General features: G+C 55.5%; 1 protein-coding gene across 1 annotated transcript in view; it reads left to right on the plus strand.

Moving 5' to 3' along the window:
* Window positions 1-2,875: 2,875 nt before the first annotated feature.
* Window positions 2,876-20,168, plus strand: part of sv (paired box protein shaven) — a 142,981-nt gene continuing 125,688 nt past the window's right edge. Inside the window, exons 1-2 of the mRNA XM_025300373.1 lie at window positions 2,876-3,143; window positions 9,633-9,662. Coding sequence (XP_025156158.1) covers window positions 2,969-3,143; window positions 9,633-9,662 — 205 coding nt within the window. The 5' untranslated portion in view covers window positions 2,876-2,968. The remainder of the gene's footprint in view (window positions 3,144-9,632; window positions 9,663-20,168) is intronic.

Consider the following 20,168-nt stretch of genomic DNA (forward strand, 5'->3'; position numbering starts at 1 on the left):
CCAATCTTAATGCGCACCGGCATTTACGGCGACGTCGGCCGATATGGCAATTAACGAGCAGAACGCTCTCTCCCTGCCCCTCCCTCTGTCGCGCGCGCTCCCGCGCGTAAAAGAGACACGCGCAGGGCGTAATTGACTCACGCTAACGCGCGCGAGGTATCCCGGCCGTCGGAGGAAGTGATTTCGTTATCGGATCAGCCGGACGACCGGCCGACCGCTCGAGAGAGAGGAGAGAGAGAGAGAGAGAGAGAGAGAGAGAGAGCGAGCGAGAGAGAGAGAGAGAGAGAGCGAGAGAGCGATATACCTCTCGATCGTTCCGCCGCGCGCCGGCGGGCTCGACTCTCCGCTGGAGCTGCGGGAAGAAAGACTCGCCTCTCGGAGCAGATCGATAGCCGGCTATTTATCTTGGCGGCAATATCCGCGAGGTCATCCGCGCGCGGCCCCGACCACACGCACGCGAGATGCGCGTACGCAAAGGAGCGCGCGGCGACGAGCGTCCGCGTTTTCTCGAGCCGCGCGCGGGCCGGTCCCGCGGCGGGGCCCCGTGAGGAGGGCCCAGTTAGCAAAGTACGCGGGCGTTCAGGCCGGCCGTAAACAATGGTTTTAGCGAGTGCGTATACGCCATGGCCGCGCGCGTCGAGCAGCCGGAGCTGCGCTGCTGGCCGACTCCCACGGTTCGCGCAGGGACGAGTCCTCGCTCGCTCTGTCCTTCTCTCTCTCTCTCTCTCTCTCTCTCTCTCTCTCTCTCTCTCTCTCTCTCTCTCTCTCTCTCTCTTCCTCGGCGAGTCTCTCTGAGGCTGGTCTTTACGCGTACTTTGGCCGTCCACGACTCACCCACTTTGCTTTACTTAAGGCCGTTCGGGGCCTAAGCCGTCGGCCGTCGCCGCCGCCCCCGCCGCCCCCCGCGCGCCGGGCGATCATCGTCTGCCTCTTACCTGACGTTTACTCGCCGGCGTACACTCGCTACATTCCATCCTCCATTAGGAGAGGGCCCGCCGCGCGTTGCTGGTAGCACGAGCCCGTGAGAGAGAACTAGAGAGAAAGAGAGAGAGAGAGAGAGAGAGAGAGAGAGAGAGAGAGAGAGAGAGAGAGAAGGATGGGAAACCGCGACGAGGGACGAGCCATCATCGGCGATCAGCCAAACGTCCGGGAAGAAAAGTCAGAGAGCCTCATCTCGGCTCTCCTCCGCCGCGCCGCGGGAAAAAGGCCACGCTCGGGAAATTGAGAGAGCGTAATCTCGACTCGTTTCTTTGCCCGCCTGAAATTGACACCCGTTCCCGAGCGGGAACGCTCGAGTGGCCGAGACGGGTCGGGACTACCCCGCGCGGAGTGGGGGATGATCGCCCCCGGAGGAAGAAGCGGCGACGAGCCGCTCGGTCCGCCGTTTCGCGGAATTCGACGCAGATCAAACAAACGACGACGCGTCGTTCTCGCGCCCATCGATGATCAGACTCGTTGCCACGGAGAACGATACGAAAGAGGGAGAGAGAGAAAGACAGAGAGAGAGAGAGAGAGAGAGAGAGAGAGAGAGAGAGAGAGAGAGAGAGAGAGAGAGAGAGAGAGAAAGAGAAAGGGAAAAAGCAGCGAGGCAACGCCCGGCCGGGGAGATGCTCGCCGGTCCGCGGGCGACTTCCTCACGCAAATGAAGGCCTGTCGGCCTTTTAATCGCCCAGGGAACACAAAGGCGCAGCACGCTCCTCCGGCCGGTGGACAGTCGTTGACCGCGGCCGTTTCCCGCCGTCTCTCGCTCTCCCACGCGTCATGAGATCCGCGGATGTAAAGCGGCGGAACGCGGGAGCTGCTTCGAATTTCACGGATGGCCGGCCCGGCCCGATGACGACCGCTGCAACCGAGCCGCGCTCTGTCTTTCTCGACCAAAGGGGCGATTTTTCTCCCCCTCCCCTCCGCCCTCCCGCGCCAGTTCGCGCGCCGATGTTATGCATTCGCGGAACGCGCGCAGAGACCCTCGCCGTCGCGGAAACAGACGCACGCACGGGGGCGGGGGGGAGGGAGGGAGGGAGGGAGGATGTTCCCATGAAGGTATCGCGCTGCGGGATTAATCGGAGCCAGGTGGAATGAGAAACGGAGCGAGCTCGACGTTGTCCTCGCAGTTGGCCGGCGACGTCTCTCCGCGACTCCTGCGGCTCGCCGTGGCGGCAGCTGGGACACGCGGCCGTCGGCGACGTCGCTGATCCCGTCGGGCTCGCGGCAGTCGGGTCGGGTCGCGGCTGAAATGACGCTCCATTCATCCTCTCATTCATCCGAGGGTTCCCAACGCGGCTCGCCGCCGCAGCCGCAGCCCCGTCGCTGCGGTCGTCGCCGCGCCGCGCCGCGACGTAATAAGCAAAAAAGGCGAGCCGGCCGGGCCATTACGTAGGAAAGGAACGAAGAAATTATCTGCTAGGCGCGTAAAAAGCGTGGCAAAGGCAATTCCATCCGCGCGGTGCTTGGGCCAGCTTGAGAGACTCATTTTTGTGCGCGTCGGCCGCTGTGCCGCGCGCGCGCGCGCGAGGATACACTTTCTCGCCGCTCGCGCGAAGCGCACCAGGCGCTTTCCACCTGGTGGGACTTTGTCTACGGTGTATTCTTGCACCATCGCGCGCACGCGCTCCGCTTCGCTCCGCTCCGGTCCGCGCGGCAGCGGCAGCGGCCGCGAGTCACTGACCGAAAATTCGTGGCCGTTGCGCGCGCGACGACAGGCCAGAATCCTCCGCCTCGGCTGCCGCGCAAGAAGCGTCGACCGCGACGGATCAGCCGATGACGACGAGAGAGCGAGAGGGGGAGAGCTTTCCCTCGAGCATCGAGCTCGTGCGAGATCTCGCGCAAGCCGAGAGAATGACTCGGTTTCTGTCTGATTTCAGAAGGCGACGAGGACCTGAGCGGACGCCTCGTCCTCGCACTCGGCGACGTGCTGTCCGGGGTAGAGGAGGGCGGCGGGAGGAGAGGGTTGGACGGAGGGTGGCGTGCTATGATCAGCATGGAGCTTCCGGCCCACGCGACGCAGCATGGTGCTCTACACCTGGGGGTCGGGGTCGGGGTGAATCCAGGTGACCCAGCCGGAAGTGCCCTAGCCGCCATTCATCCGCATCCCCAGGACCCCCTAGCCCTCCACCATCACAATCACGGCGCTGCGACAGGCGGAGGTATGCATGAGGACTCCAAGAAAAAACGTATGTTTCTTCTTACGAATCCTTTGAGCCTCTGTTATTACGTAGAGCGTTAAGGCGATGGTCGCAGGAGCGTGAGGGGGTGTTTTCATGTCCCCCGCGCGAGGAACGCGAGGAGGCTCTCCCGATCGCGGAGAAGCATCGCGACTGGTCGAATCTTGCTCCTGCGACGATCCACATCTCTGCTTGACCGCGGTTCCGCCGCAGCGCGTACTCTGCGCTACTTTCCACGTTTCTCTTCCGTCTCTTCCGGGACTACCTGAAGCCCCTCGTCGATGTTGGCGTATCAGTTCCCGTCTCCCCCCCGCCACCCGCAGATCTCCTGCCCCCGCCTGTTCCGCGCGGCTTCTGCGCCGCCGAGCCTCTGAGTCGCTCGCGCTCGCAACCGCCGATTATTATCCCGTCTGCCGAGGTCTCGCGAGGATGTTTGTTCCCGACATCGGGAACAGGACGGCAGTCTGACAATCTCGAGTCCCCGGCGCGGCGCGGCGCACAGCCGATCGGAATGTCGCGCTCGCAAAAAGACGCGCGTGCGCACGCGGCACGTGCCTCTCGCAAAGTAGCCGCGATCAATCTTCGTCCGCGCGGTGACGCTTCTATTACCGGTCCGCGCGCGCGCGCGATGACGATGCATCACGTTCGCTGAGTCAAGCTGGAATTCAGGAATCCGTCGAATGCACTTTCCGATGCGTTCGCGCGCGCGCGTCGGCTTCTCCGGCCGGCGGCGGCGTGTTGCGCCGCGTCTCCCGCGGTTTCTTCGCTGGAACGGTAGCGCGACTTCCAATCACGCGGCGATAACGACTTCGTCCTGTAACTCAGCCGGGTCCACCGGGTCGCGATTCGGTCAGCAAACGCCTTTGGCGTTTGGTCAGAATGAAAGCTGCTCTTCTCGATGTTTCGCTGGGTGTTTCGCGAGCGATCGTGAGGAGGGTTGTTTCGCGCAGCGAGGCGCAGGGTGGGCCAGTTGAGGCGAAGAAATGCAAATTCCTTCGGGAAGAAGTGCATTTTATTCGAGGAGGAAGCCTCGGACAAAAGTTGTCTGACTTGAGCGAAGTTGACCTCGCCGAGGTCAGCTTTAAAGGTGAAGGTTAACTTTAATTCTGTGAGCGGAATTGTGCTTGACCTTGCCAAAGTCATGTAAAGGATAGTTCTACGAGCGGATTTGCATTGTTTCTTCAACTCGGTGCCTCCGCTTATCCCGCGTAGTCGAGGTGAGGAAATGCGAATTCTTCGACGCTGATATTTAAGTGTAATATATTAAAATATCTTTATTTCGAAAAGTTTTACTTTCTTGGTTTTCTTTTTTTGTTTTTAATTTGTCTTGTAATGTCGTGTCATATTTAACACAAATTTATCTTTCATGTGTATTTACATTTATGTTAAGTGGATTTTTGTAAAATGAAGGCTGTTTTCAATTTCCGCTCGAAGAACGCTCCAAACTTCAACGTCGTAAATTCTTCGGGAACAAGTGCCTTTTATTCGAAGAAGCAAAGTTGACCTTGCCAAGGTCACACAAAGATTAACTTTTTCTTCAACTCGATCGGTTCCTCCGGTTGTCCCGCGTAGAATACTTTGCAAGATACGTGGCAAGTTACATCCTGATGCTTCATTTTCCGCGTCGCGCGCGCGAGACGTCACGACCCCGGCGGAGAGTCCAAGGGAAACACAATCGTCTTCCCTACGTCTATCGAATAAAAGTGTGAGGCTGACGTCTCGTCGCAACGAGCGATTACCCGACTAGAAATTTATCGCATGGTCCTGATCAGGTTAACCTCATTTGGACATCAGGTCCCAATAAGGTAATACTATCCTAGGTCCTAGTAAGTCATGTAACGCAGCGTGGATATCAGGACCTTAGTAAGGATTCACAGTCAGGTCCTTATTGAGTTACCTTATGGAATCCTTATTACGTTTTTTCTTTTTTTCAAATTATAGCTCCTGATTATCCTCGCCACGGCTATATTGAATGATGACATTAGAAATAAGAAATGTCACGCTGAAAATTCTTTCATGTCATTTCCAAATGAAAAGATACTCGCATGAAATAATATTTTAGATCGCTTGAGCATACTCGTCAAATGTTTCGGAAAAGAAACATAAAATGTATATCATAAGATCATAAAGTATCACAAGGTGACAAGACATAAAGTAGTGTTAAAGAGAAAAGTTGCATGTCGCGTTAATTTTACAGCTATTTATTGACCGCTAAAAAAAAGGATAGCTTCTATAGCATTTTACAAATATATTCAAATGATCCGCAGTGTTTTTTTCAATGCAAACATCTTTATATTTGGAAATGACACCAAAAATTGTTTCGTTAAAACTTGATAATGCAAATCATATTAGGTAGAATGAACAAGGACCTGATCAACTGAACCATATTATATCATACACCAGGTTGGTACATTAAGGTCCTAATGTGGACCCAATCGTTATAACCTTATAAAGGTTACTCATTTGTCGTTGGGACATTATAAGGACTGACTTACTTAGGATTACCTCTCATTCACCCTATTAGGTCCTCGTCAATGTTAGATGAACCTGATGAAAATTTCTAGTCGGGTACTCGACGACGCAGCGGCCCAGCTCGCCGTCACCTCCCGTCGTCGTCGCAATTTCGCTGCAAGTCGGGAGCTTATTAAATCCCCGCGTCTCGAGACGGCTCGCACATCCGGCAGAGCGACGTTACGTGCCGAGGGACACCGCGAGCGATGATTCCTCCGCCGCGGCGGAGAGCCGCGGAGAACGAGACTCTCGCGTGAAAGAGCTCCTTGTTCCGTACGGGAACAATCGAGTTAGCCCAAGTTGCCCGGCGCACACGGATCCTTTCCACGCACACACACACACACACACACGCGCGCGCGCGCGCGTCAAGATCGACCTAGGGGAGTCCAGGTAGTTCTACTTTGGTGGGCGCTTTGTCGCACACAGCGACATTTTTCACAACGCGCGTTCGTGAGTCCACACGTGAGACGCGCGCGCGCAGGCGATGCACGTGAGGATCATCTTGGAAGCGGTAGTTTCTTCCAACGGTTACCTACGTCGATGTATGGAAGCTCGTCCTGCCCGCGAACGTGTGTATGTGTGTGTGTGTTACTATGTGTGCGCGAAGAGAGCGGAGCTGGTTAAGGAAGATGAAAGGCTGCCGCCGTGGCGGCGGTGACACGGCATGAGCCACAAGGCTTGGCGGCTGGGAGGGAGGGCGGGGGAGGGGGGGGGAAGAAAGAGAGAGTCAACAGGGGTCGTTAAATCTAATGATATCGGCTAATTGACGGAGAGACAGAGAGCCGCGCGCGCGCGCGGATCGGTTTAGGGCCACACGCGTGCGTGTCCTGAGATGCCGTCGACTCGCCCGCTGGCTTTCTATTTTTCCCCCCTCCCCGCTCGTCGACCGCGCGACAAATATGTTTTTAATCGCGCCCCTCGAAATTACCCCGGCCACTTTTGCCCGCCGATTATCCCGATTATCTCTAATGGCGCGTAACTACGCAGCTAACATTAATTAGTAACTAATGCGGAGCCGCGCGTGTCGGGAGTTTATACAGTTTATCGATAATTATTTCGTACGACTCTCTCTTGGTAAGGGGGAGGGAGGGAGGGAGGGAGGGAGGGAGAGAGAGAGAGAGAGAGAAATCGGACCACCGCCGAGTTCACCGGGCCGCTTTGTTTCGATTTCGCAGTCGTGACTAATCGCCGCCGTTCCGTCCGAATCCTTCCGAGAGAAGCTCGCTCATCGACCGCTCATCGGCGGCTCAGCGTCGAAATGGCCGCTTCTTTTCCGCTAATCTCCGGAGACGAGAGCGATTTTCTAGAGGCGAGATCGAGGCGTGACGCGAGCCCCTCGCTGAAACCCGAGCGACGTCTCGTTTTCGAATGAGATTACCGAGGGAGAAAAAAGGCTCAGCCCGGACAAGTCGACACCCACGCCTTTCTCCGACACCGATTATTACGCGTCAAGCCGATTTACACATACACACACACACACACACGCACACACGGGATATGCAAGTGCAGCTCGGTGCGTTTCACCGCTCGGCGCGGACGACGTATTCAATAATTCATATCGATATCCGACTTGATATTCAAGAATACGGTAGCGCTGCGTGAAACGACTCGCGGCAGCCTTCGTGAGATAACAGCCTACATCCTTCGCGGGAAAAGGAACTGAGAAATAACGAACTCGCGAGAGAGAGAGAGAGAGAGAGAGAGAGAGAGAGACCACCTGCACACGTCGCGCTCGGTTCGCGCGAGCGGCGAACCGATCGCTCGGATCGCCGCGCCGCCTCCGGCTCGCCCGATTCGGCGATCCCGATGTCGCAGGCGGCATGAGATCTCCCGAGCTGTGATAATCGACATAGCAGGCCCCGGAAAAAAGAGGACTCGCGAGGAAGCGTCCTCGCACGGCGCGGCGCGCGACGGAGGATTAAACGCGCGCCATTATCGGCCGGGCCGACACATGGCGGGCTTTAATCTCGCCAGGCGAAAGTTATTCTTTCCGCTGGACGGACGCGCGGATCGCTCATGGGGATTCCCATCGCGCCAACCCCGCAACGCAGAGTGACTGGCAGCATCTAATATATTTCGCACCGCGCGCGTGTGCGTGTGCGCGCGTCCGCCGAGACGCGCCGCGCCGCGCCGCGCCGCGCCGCGGATAGGCCTATATAGGAGAGGAAGAGAGCGCGATCTCTCGGGGTGAGAGATAGCGGCGGTTATTTATGGGGTTAAATAAAGGAACAGCGCGCGATCGCACGATACCAGGTCCGAGTACAAATAGGTTGCCGTGCAGGTTGCTATCGTGGACGCGCCGCGCGACTCGTCATGATCCGCGCCCGGCAACGCCGAGTCCTCGCCGAACGCGATGCCAGCCAGAAGGATCGCGCTCCCCGCGAGAGAGAGAGAGAGAGAGAGAGAGAGAGAGCCGGTCTCCTGCGCTTTCGATACATGCGCATATGCGTGTTTTGTTTATTTGCCCGTTTGTTTGTTTGTTTGTTTGTTTGTTTGTTTGTTTACTCGCTCGCATGCCCCGCCGTGATGCGCCTCGCGGCGAGCGAAGGCCAGCGTCTCCACGTGGATCGCTTTGTCGCAAATGTGGCCCCCGCACTCCCCCCCCCCGGCGTCAACGTGGAAGACGCTCCGTTTGTGACACTCTATGCGGTTTTTAAATACTCTTGCTTTCTTCCCGCGGCGTCCGAGCAAAAAATTGTTAGGACCGTCCTCATGAAGCATGAGGCCTCGATAAGGCTGAAAGTAGGATGCCCTAAAAAAGGATGTCTCATTATTACCATATCAGGCCTCGAGATGATTCTCATCTGGGGATGCCTTAGAAATACGAAATAACGCTTTAACATGGGAAACCGGATGTGGCCCTTAAAAGGATCTTTTAAGGAAGGTTCAGGTATACAAAATTAAGTTTTGTTTTAGAAAATTAATAAGATCTGAAGTGAGTAATAAAATCGTCATAGTTTAATTTTGTTTTAGCAGGTACGCTCTGTCTGGTTCTTTTAAAGATTTTTCAATTATATCGCGATTGAAAACAAATTTTATCAGTTTTATTAGTTGCCATGTTCATTAGTCTCTTCCATGGATTTTTCCAGTATTGCCTTCGTTTCGAAATGCAGTAAATTTTAATGAAAACAGTAGCAGGATTTTTATGCGTAAAGAATGCTGCATTTTATCGTAAAGTATGCTATATTTTTGAAATAAAAAATTCTTGTCACATACTAACAAAATTATAAAGAAATTAAGAAATTACAGTCTAAATTTCACGGAATGGAAAGAAGGAATATCGTTCATAAATTTCATGGAATGAAAAGAAGGAATATTTTTACGCAATAATAAAAATATTTCCTTATAAGGCTCTATTGGTATTGCCTTATAAAGACCATCTGTTACACATCTTGCAGGGCCCTTATCTTACTATCCCTACCAGGGCCCGATTAATCTTAGAGAAACATAATCAGGCCCTTACCAGAGCCCTATTAATTTCTCTACTCGGATAACGCGTCGTGCGGAGATCGACGGCGGGGGGTACTTTCGCGTCGTTTCTGACATCCAAGCGACGCCTGCGAAGCTTCCAACGCACGACTGGGCGAAGCGCGACCCGCGCAGATGCGTATTTACACAATCGTTACTCTTGCATCAATTCTATGATTTGCGATTTGGAAAAATCGCCGAAGTTTTGCCGCTCTCCCGCTTGGAGCGAAGGAAGCGTCCTTCCACCTTTCCAAGCAGAAGTCGCCTGGCTTTCGGGAAATCCAGGCTGCGAGGCATTTTCCACGCGTAGGGAAACGCTTCGATTAGCATGTAGCTCGTCGGATCGAATAAAGAGGGCGGGGGGGGGGGGGAAGAGAAGAGCGCATGCTCGCGATTCGGCGGTAATCGCGGCGGAACGGTCTTGCCGCGGCGCCTCGTCGGATTTCAATTCCCCGTTCTAACAGCAGCTTCTCTTTTTTCTGTTTCGAACAGATGACGGCGGCCACGGGATACACCAGGACGGTGAGTGAGCTTTGATTTCCACATAATTACACCGCTCGCGCGCGACTGGCTAGCCAGTCTCTCTCTCTCTATTTTGCCTTCTTCTTGCTCTGCTGGCCGCGCGGCTGACGAGCGGAAAAGTCGCGCGCGCGAGGAAAACGCTCTCGCGCGGATCAACGTTTATCGCGGACCGTTATCGACGCGCCGCGCGTTCCCGTTACGACGCGGCGATGGTAATTAAATACGGTGGAAGAGCGAGAAAGTTATCTGAAATGTCGGCTGCTTATCGGTATCGGGATCGATCGCGAGAGAGATCACCAATTATCTCGACGCGCGTGTGCTTACCGCTACCTGGACGCGCCTGCCTGCGCGCTCTCGCTCGCTCGATCGCTCAGGAACGCGCGCGAACGCACAGCCAGTGATTCAATCGGCGATATTGATAAAACGCGCCACCCTTTGAGCCTTATTAATCGTCGCGCGCCATCACGCGCCACCGAGTCTCACTGGCCCAAATCTGCGAGGAGGAGGCGCGACCGACGCCTTTCCGACATCGCCGCCGCGCCAGAGAGATTACGATTTACAGAAACAGCCAGAGAGAGAGAGAGAGAGAGAGAGGCACGTCGCACGACCAGGTGTTTCATCAGCGAATGAAATCCGCTGATTAGAGTCTCCGCGTTGCTTGCAGCCTCGCTTTGCGCTTCTCGTCGCCTCTCGGCTGACGAGAAGGAACTCGCCGTGTCCGAGCGAGCCCGCTCGCCGAAATGCGTCGTCGCGACGGGTCTCTCTCTCTCTCTCTCTCTCTCCCTCCCTCTCTCTCTCTCTCTCTCTCTCTTTTCTTGTTTCTCTCTGCCACTCGATCGTTTTCCACTCTCGGGCCAGACGGATCGCCGAGGGACGGGGCCGGCGCTCTTCCCGCCGGCGCGATGTTCGCGTATAATTTATGCCGATGACTTACACGGCCCGCCGCGGTAGGTGGGATGCGGCGGTGGATGGTAATCACGAGTTTAAAGGGTAAACGATCGCAAGGTGTTGGGGCCCCGGCGTGGGGCCCCTGGGCCTCGTCAGCGCGCGCTCAATATTCAACAGGTATTTACATTCGCAAATTGTTTACGTCAGCCCACGATGAAATCTGTCAGGGTTTCGTTCCGGCGGCAGCAGCAGCCCGACGGAGCTGCGCTCCACCGCATCCCACTCCCTCCTCCCTCTGTCCGTTTCTTCCACCCCCTCCCTGCCCCTCCTTCAGCCGCGCATATCACCTTCACCCCCCGTGTGTTCTTTTCTCCTCGTCGTCTCTACATTGTACTTCATCTCCGTTCTCGCCTTCCTCCCACACGAGCCTTCCTCGCACGTCGCGTCGCGCACCAGCGAGAGAGAGAGAGAGGAGAGACCGCGCCTGCCCTCTTCTCTCGCGCACGGAGCGCCCTCCCCTCCCTCCCCCCCCCGCCCCGAGGCGGCGCGTAATTACATCTGGATATTAATCAGGCGCACGTCGGCAACGGCCACGGCGAGGTCTTGATTCCCGGCCGGCGCGGCGTTTCGGCCATCGCGACGATCGACGGCCTGTACTTAGATTCGCCTTTGAGTCTTTGATTCGCGCGACCGCCCAATCCGATCCGGCCGAGCGAGGTTTGTCGTCGAGCAACAAAGTGCGCGCGAGTCTGCGCACGAGCGTGGAATACGGTATCGCGCGATACGGTATCTGCCGCGCGCGCGCGCGCGATCGCCTCGTCGTGTGTACCTTTGCGCGATTTTTCAGCTCGGCCCGCAAGATCGAGGCTACGGATAAGCCGGCCACCGGTCAAACGTTCGGTGCCAACGCGCAGAACCAGTTTACTTTCCTTAATGCCGGACGATTACGCGGGCATTAGAAAAAAGGGGGACAAGAAGGAAACGCGCGCGGCGAGCGCTATCCGCTCGGCCGAATCGCGCGCGGCGATCTCGCCTCGGAATCACACAGAGACAGGCACACGCAGGCGCGCACGGATACACAACAGCGGCTCTCTCGGGCAGCTCTCCTCGCTGCCGAGGTTTGCGCCGATCCCGCGCAGAATTCCAAATCTCCCGCGATGCGGATGTGCGCGCGCGCTCGCGCGTTTTGATAACGCGCGAGCGGAAAATGTGCCCGACCGATTCGCTCAAGCCAGGACAAGCCGCGTATCAATCCTCGCTTCCTGCGTCCTGCGCGTGGATCGCCTCCAACGACACTTGATCCCCGCGAGACGAAACTTGTATCCTCACACTTTTTGCTCCCTCTTACGTAATCTCGTTTCCTCCTGAAACATCTTTCTGCCGTGCAGCTTCTAATTCCGCCCCTGCCGCGGCGCTCTTGGAAGCTTGACCCCGCAGTGATGATAAACGCATCCACCCATCTCTCTCTCTCTCTCTCCCCCTCTCTCTCTCTCTCTCTCTCCTACCGCGGCCCGGCGCTATCGAGCCGCTCGGCGGGGCTCGGCCACGGCGGCAGTTTGCGCTCCTCTTCTTGCCGGGCTCCGACGAGAGCCTCGAGAGAGCCCGGAGCGGTGTGTGTTAACGTTTATCGCCGGTTATTAATACGGCGCGGATTACGCGTCGTAAGTAACGTCGTTCGCGCGCGCGCGCGCGTGCGTGCGTGCGTGCGTGCGTGCGTGCGTGCGTGCGTATAGCCGTACATACAGCTGCGGGCTCGCACAGTTACCTGCCCGGTCCTAATTATAGCGTAATACAAGCGCAACCACGTACGCCGGCGCGGCGCGGCGCTTACGTAATCCCGCGATAATGCGGCTCTCCGCGCGGAGAGTGCACGCGCTCTCTCGCGAGAGAGAGAGCGCGGTCGCGCTCTTACGCGCCTCTGCATACCTCGCCTGCCGATGGAAGCATTCGCCCGAGACTCTCTCGCGAGGCTGGCCCCCTCGAGCGATTACGTCCGCCGATTATCGCCGCGCGGCGACTTTGGAATCCCGAAGGATCAGGCTCGCCCGAGGGCGGCGGGGGGAGCGGGAGGACCCCGTCGGAGTCGCTTTCGGAGGACCACGAGAGAGCTCGCGGGACGCCTCGGGAGTTGGCAGTTGCGGCGAAATTTTGCGCGGCGAGACTTCCCGCTGTTATTAAGATCCGCGCTATAAGGATATGATATATCAAGGATATATATATATATATATATATCCTATAATAATTCAAGGAGCGCGCGATTCCGCGAAATCTCGTCGCTTTGACGTGCCAACGCGGCTCCCTCGAGCCGGGCACAGAACGGGGGAGGGGTTTCCTTATCTCCGAGATAGGGAGATTACCGACGACGATTAATTAAGATTAAACCGTACACTTTTTCTCTCCCCCCTCTCTCTCTCTCCCTCTCTCTTTTTCTCTATCGAGAATCCGCATGCCGCGGCTCTCCGCTCGCCTCTCCGGCGTGGCCGGCCGGACTTCGGAGCTGGTCACGCTTCGAATATGCAGATTAACGGCGGGGCTGGAATTAACGGGTCGGCCGTCGCGTCGCATTATTAATTCATTGATTCATTCGTTCGTTAATGAAACGCGGGCGACGCTAAGCTGGGAAGGTCGGCTGGAGAAAATACGGAGCGCGCGCGCGAGTCGTCGAATCGCGCGAGTTGGCGAGTAACACATAACGATAAAGAGTGGCTTAACGAGCTGACGTATCGCCGCGCCGGCTCGAATTCAGAGATATTATCTGCTTGATTTGGTTGCACGAGAGGAACGCAGGCACGACCCCGCGCGCGCGCGCGCGCGGGCGAGCGAGCGAGCGAGCGAGCGAGCGCTCTCCGCGCTCTCTCCGCGCCGCGCCTCGCCTCTCGCTTCGCCTCGCCATGGCGCGGATGCCACCGCCCCGTGTACGATTCAGGAAGCGAGGTCAGCACCCTGTGCGCGCCTCTTCTTCCTTTTCTCCCTTTCTCGCTTGTCCCGATTAGCCGGGAGTATACAGGCCGATAGCATCGAGCTCCGCGGCGGCGGCGGCGGCGGCGGCGGCGCGAGTAGCCGCGGCGATAACGCGCTATCGCGACTCCCGCGGTGAATCACCGAATGCACTTTGAAAGGTCATAATATTCTAATGCATCTCTGTTATCGATCCCCCACCTGCGCGCGCGCGCGCGCGCGCACGCGGGAAGGCCGACGGCCGCGGTGATTAACGACGCCGTGCGGATCGTAAATTGTGCCGGACGATATTTGAGTTATTAATTGCGCGCGCCGCGAGCGAGGAATTTCGGCCCGATGTATCGGTAGCTCTCTCTCTCTCTCTGTCTCTCTCTCCCTCTCTCTCTCGCTTTCAAGAGAGGATATTTTATCCTGAGGACGCGGACGCGCGAAAGATACGAGGCGGATGTCGGGAGCGCGCGGATTTATACATCGCGCGACTCGCTTGGACTCGGAACGTTTCCGAAGAGCGCGCGACCTGCGCCGAGAGGCGACGCTTAATAAGAATCCAAGAGCGCAGATTAATGAGAACGCGGGGGGGGGGGCGGGGGGGATTGATGTAGAAAGGTACGAGAACGCGGGGGGAACTTTCGCCCGATCAGAATTTGCAAGTCACGCGGCCGCGCAAGAGTCGAGGCAAAGTCCGGATGTTTTTCCGAGAGGAGAGCCGCGAGAGATTTAGAGTGCGATAGAGCGGAGGGAATAAGAAGATTGGTAAGAGGACAGGTTGAGGAGAATGAGAGCGTTAATGAAGAATACAGGGAAGCGCGAAGAAAGTCCCTCTCTCCCCTTCGATCGCCTCCGCGAGAGTAGATACGAGAGAGTAGCTGGGAGAATAGGAATATTAATAAGAATACGGAGTTTGAGGGTGCGGATTAATAGTAAGAGCGAGAAAGGACGACGCAGAGAAACAGCACGCGGAAGCGGCTCGCCGCGTTTCGCCGGAGCTGCAAACAAGTGCGACGATAAGGGAAGGGATTATCGACGAGGCAGCGCGTGTTGTCGAGAACAATGGGCGGAGTGAGTTGAAGCCGCGCGTGTCTGGCTCTCCCCGCTTTTTCCGCAAACTTTGCTTTCGGTTGCAAGCTTGGCATCAGCTGATCAGTTATCAAGATAATAAGTACGTAACAAGAAATGCACCCACCTCTCTATCTAATATTGTAAAATTAAGGGGGGAATTGTATAGGCGGAAGGCCGTTCTCGAGGCTATTTTTACGAATTGTTTTAACAGAAACGGTAAGATCAATGGGCTTGACATTTTCACAGTGTATTCATTAATGTTCAAGGTGTAAAATAAATTTTATTGAGTCACGAGAATCGATCCGATTTGTGATTATAGATAAAAATGCGGTCATGCGCGGTTTGCGAGCTCTGTGTTTGCTGTCGACATAATTCCGGGCCTCTCTCTTTCGCTACTCTGAGACCAAAAACTGAGAAAAATTTTTTAAATATATGGTTGTCATTATAGCCCGTACCAAAATGAAGGCAATGAAGCCACATTTGGTAAAAATAACGTCTATATGAAAGAAAGTATCGGAAATGAAACTCTTTTCAATTTATAATCATGTTAAAAAAAAATGAATAAAATAAAATAAAACACAACTGTGTTTGAGGTAAGGGGTGAGGGGGAAAACTACATATCTACCGTATATTGTGTACAAATTTCAAGTTATTCGGTTCAGTAGTTTTGGCATAATCGTGTCGACACTCTAAGAAAATGGTGTTTCCAGATAAACGCATTTAAATTTTATGCGTACTTTCCATATATAGATAGTACCAAATTTATTTTATACTTTAAATATTAATGAAGACACTGTGAAAGTTTCAAGTCCATTGATCTGTTTGTTTCTGTGAAAAAAATTTGTAAAATAGTCTCGAAAATGCAACCTTCTCCGCGTGTAATTCCCTCCTTAACCCTTTCACTGTTAGTGAGAAGTATACTTCCCACCTTCTCTTGATTCAATTTTGCGTTGTAAATCACATAATTTTGAAGAATTAATCGAGGATTTGAGTTTTCCAGATAACTGAATAGTTGTTCAACATACTCCAATAGGTTTTTATACCCAATTATTCATTTGTGATTATTCAATAACAAATCAAAGTTGAAAGAAATGCTCTTTTTAAGGAAAAACTGATTCCTCGGAGAATATTGAATGTAGAAGTCTGAAATTTTCACCAAATATTTTTTTGATGTTGTACAAGAACATATATTTTTTTATAGGTTAGATTTTTTTTTTAAACAAATATTTCTACGAAAACGGCCGAAGTTTTATTCTTTTGCACTTTTTAGCTCTATTTTCCTAGTTTTTTCATTCTGTATCTCCGTCTCTTATCCATACTATCAATATTATTTTACTCAAAAGATTCGTAATCAGCGATTCGAAAGACCCATACACTATCAATAATAATTGGAATTTTCATTAATTTTGTACATCACGATCGCCATTTTGAATTTTGCAAATCTGACTTCAGATTCGTAATTAGTGACCCGAAAAACTCAGACACTATCAATAATAATTGGAATTTTCAATAATTTTGTACATCACGATCGTCATATTGAGTCCGCCATGTTGAATTCTGCAAATCTGACTTTAGATTCGTAATCAGCGAGCCAAAAAACGTAGGACTACCAAATATTTTAATAATTTTCTCAAGGGAACCCTAATAGCACAGACCTCCAGAGGACGTCCAGAGTACGTCTTGAGGATGTCCTGGGGATGTTTCTTCATCCTCAGGACCGTCCTTAGGACGTCCCCAGGAGAACATGTGCTATCAGGGAAGTTAATTCAGCAGTGAAAGGGTTAATGGCTAAAGTCGAGTTTGTAAACGGAGAACGCGTCCAGGCGCGATCCCTGACCGATTGCGGAACGCATCCGAGTCGGTTGAAGGCCAACCTTGAGAGAAAAGTTTCCGAAACCGATTTCGGGACAGGCCTGCGGAATCGCGCTCGTGTCAACGGTGCGTGTTAACGACGCGGTTACTCGCTGGCGGCCCGCCAGCGAGAGCGTTTCCCGGCGCGCGCGCGATGCAACAAAGTAATACGGCCGGTTCGACGAGGTCGCTAATCAACAAAACTGCCTCTACCGACCGCCTCTATCCGATGCACACACCGCGTACGCGCTCGCGCGTGTGCGTTTTATTCGCCTCTCGCGCGTATAAGTGGTACCGTGCAGTACCACGCCCGCGCACGCGAGAACTCGCCGCTCGACCGAGGGAGAGGAGGGCGCGGGGGGACGAAGCTGCGGGACGCACTCGCGCGCGGCGCGAGTGATTTGTATTGCTAAATAATCAGCGCCAGTTGTCTCGAGAGAGAGAGAGAGAGAGAGAGAACACGCTGCTTTAATGACGACCGCGGGGGTGGCGAGAGCGAGCGAGCGAGCAGGCGGGCGGGGGAGGGGGGGGGTGGAGACGAGTTACAATACGCAATGCACACACTGCATGCCTCTCGGTGAAGAAGAGGAAGAAGGCGCAGGCGAAGACGCTTTCCGATAGCTTCGCCGCGCGCGGCGATCGCACAATTCCCGACTATCGCGCGTCCGATATTTCAATAATATCGGAGCGAGCGTGTGAGGGCAAGAGGAGCGTTGCTCAATCGGAATTCCATCGTCCGCGCGGCTGTTTATTTGCAGAAGGAGCAGAGGAAGAGGAGGAAAGGGGCTCCCCCGGCGTGCCGTGTCTGCGAACTTCACTCGCCGGTCGCGTAACATCCTTTGTCGCTTGACGCAACGAGCGTCGACGGCGTCACGCGAGCCGCGAGAGAAGGAGGCCTCTCTCTCTCTCTCTCCCTCTCTCTCTCTCTCTCTCTCTCTCTCTGTCGGTTGCGATGGCCCGCATTGACCGGCCGTCAGCGCGCGGTGTTTAATTAGCGACGTTGGTCGTGCGCGGAAATCCGAGGGGCTTTCGATTCCGCAGGGATCTCTCTCTCTCTCTCTCTCTCTCTCTCTCTCTCTCTCTCTCTCTCTCTCTCTCGGCCGGCTCCCGATCGGAGATTACGGAGGCGGAGGTGGCTTCGCCTGGGATCCCGCCGCGAGTCTCTTCTCCGCCGGGCCGGCTCCAGACGCCGAGATAGAATCGCTACAACTCCAGGTGTACACACGGCAGTCACGTGTGGCGCGCTCGCTCGCGAGCGCGTCGAGTCCGCTCCGACACACACACACACACACACACGCGCGCGCGTGTGTATCCTCGTGCACGGATGAGGGTGTGGCTGCTCCGCGCAACGGTATCGTCGCGTGGTGCATGCCGGTCATCGGGACCAAATTCTCCGTGCGTTTCGACCACCGCGTGGCGGCGACCTTTCGCGGAGACGCGGTCGAGGAGATGGCCTGAGCCAGATACGTCGGCGTTGATAAATTCCCGGAGACGAGGCGGCGAGGCGCGAGCGTGTCCTTCTAATAATCTCGACGCGCACGAATCTCCCGCCCGGAGGCTGCCTGCAACGGATCAGCGCAGCCCGCGACGAGGCAGGTGCTTCCAGCCGAGTCCACCGGAATTTCCGTCTTCCAGGTCGCGATGACTTGAATTTCGTGTCGCGACGCACGGGGCGTCGCCGAGTGGCGGAAGGCGCGCAGTTTTCCAAAAATCCTGCGGGGTTTTCCCCAGCGACTCGAGGGCGAAAGGTTACATACATACGAGGTGATGCACGAGCTTCAGGGTGAAAGGTTCGCATGGGGTGGAACATCGGCGTGGCGAAGGTGGTCGAATTTTTTGGGATTTATTTACGTTTAGAAACCAAGTCCGCGCTTCTTTCAGCGAAAACGCACAATTTTGCTTGTGGATCTTCAAGTGGCCTCGAGTTGCCTAAAGTTGTAGACTGGAGTACGTTTTAAACCAAGCCTCAGGGTGTAAAATTGAAGTGCTGAGTGAAATATCGGAGCGGCAAACATGGTCGAATTTTACTTACGCAGAAGCCAAGTCCGCCAACTCCCTTCATCGTCTCCGAGCGGCGGGAAACGCACAATTTTCCGCTTGTAGATTTTCAAGAGGCCTCGAGGGCAAAGCAACTGTAGATTGAATCAGGATCGAAACAGAATGGCGCAGGCTTCAGGATATGAGATTAGCGTAGAGCGGAACATGAGGAAGGTAGAAGGCAGCTTCGAAATTTCGACTCGGTTCAGCCCGACGACGTCGAATCCATCATCCGACCGCCCCCCCCCCCTCTCAAGCTCCCGTTGACGCAACAATTTTCAACTAACGCCGTAAATATAAAATACGACAGCAAGATATTCCCTCCGAGATCCAAAAAACCGCGATGGGCGTTTTCCAAACCGGTGGTTTCGCTCGCGCGAGCTTTCCGCGGTGAATTACCGTCGCTGCCGGTTCCGTATCGGCCGCGAGAATTGCCGGTTGCTGCTGCCGACGACGACGTCGTCGTCCTCGTCTCTCTCCCTCCCTCCTTCCCCCCTCTCTCTCTCTCTCTCCATCTCTCTCGAGGTGTAAGCCTCACTCGATTCGAAGCCGGCGGGTCCTCTGCGAGAGTGCCTTCGTTTAACCCGCGTTAGCAGCGCGTTCCCCCGTCTGTGCGTGCGTGCGTGCGTGCGTGCGTGCAACTCACGCACACACAGACACACACGCGCGCGCGCGACCGGTACCTGCTTCTCCGCCAATGCAAACGCCGGCTCGTAATGCTCGAGTACCGCGAGTAGTACGCGGGATACTTGCGCAAACAGTCGGAGGAAGTGCAGTTGCGAGACTGGCCGTTGAGCGAGCCTGAATGCTCGCTCGCTCGCTCGCTCGCTATTGAAAGTGCGTGTTGCATTTTAACGGTCTCGCGCGCCATTGCGCGGCGGCGTCTTCCCCGAGGAAGACGCCGCCGCGCCGCGTCCGCTCTCAGTTTCGCGTCGAACGGCCCGCCGCGCCGCCAGAGTCGCCGTCCTCCCCCCGCGACAACGAGAGTCCCCGGAGCCGCGTAACTACTCTCTTTTTGCCCGGCGTCGTGTAGAACGCACGTAAGGCGCGGTAAACAGCCTTCTCGCGGCTGTTCGCAAGTTCGGCGCCGTTCGTGCGCACGCGAGGAGAGAGCGAGAGCGACGAAGGAACCCCCCGCCGTTGTCGCTCGAGTTCGCGCACCTGTCCCCGACGAGGAAGCGGCAAGAGACGGCTATGTAGAGAGAGAGAGAGAGAGAGAGAGAGGGGGGGAGACACTTTCCACGATCGCGCGGTCGCGCTCGCCGTATGCAAACGCACGTGCGTAAGGCCACTGTCGAGCCGCGGGGGCGCGGGTGGGCGGGGCCCGATGGTGCGGAACGAGCCGGCCGGTAGCGGAGCGGCGGGCCTTTTGCGGATTGCGTGTTGCGTGGCATTTTTAACGGGCGAGCGAGAAGTCTCACGGGAGGATACCTCGCGCCCGGCCTCGATCATTATCGGGCGCGAGGAGATAAAACGATCGCCACGACGGGAGCATCGCGCCGCGCCGCGGCGCGGCGTCTCGTGTTCCCGGAGGTACGCTCTCGCGCGGCCGGCGGATTAATAATTATCGGGGTGGTCGTGAATGCTAATGGCTTCTGCGGACTCTAGAAATAGTCCGATCTGCGGGCGCAGCGCGGCGGTTTCCTCCTCCTCGCGTGAAAGCCCGACATTGTAGCCGCTTGCTGCCTCGCTCTCTCGGGGCGGTCCGCGCGC

Source organism: Harpegnathos saltator, unplaced genomic scaffold (genome assembly GCF_003227715.2).
Source record: "Harpegnathos saltator strain DR-91 unplaced genomic scaffold, Hsal_v8.6 scaffold36, whole genome shotgun sequence".
In the NCBI taxonomy this organism is placed as follows: domain Eukaryota; kingdom Metazoa; phylum Arthropoda; class Insecta; order Hymenoptera; family Formicidae; genus Harpegnathos; species Harpegnathos saltator.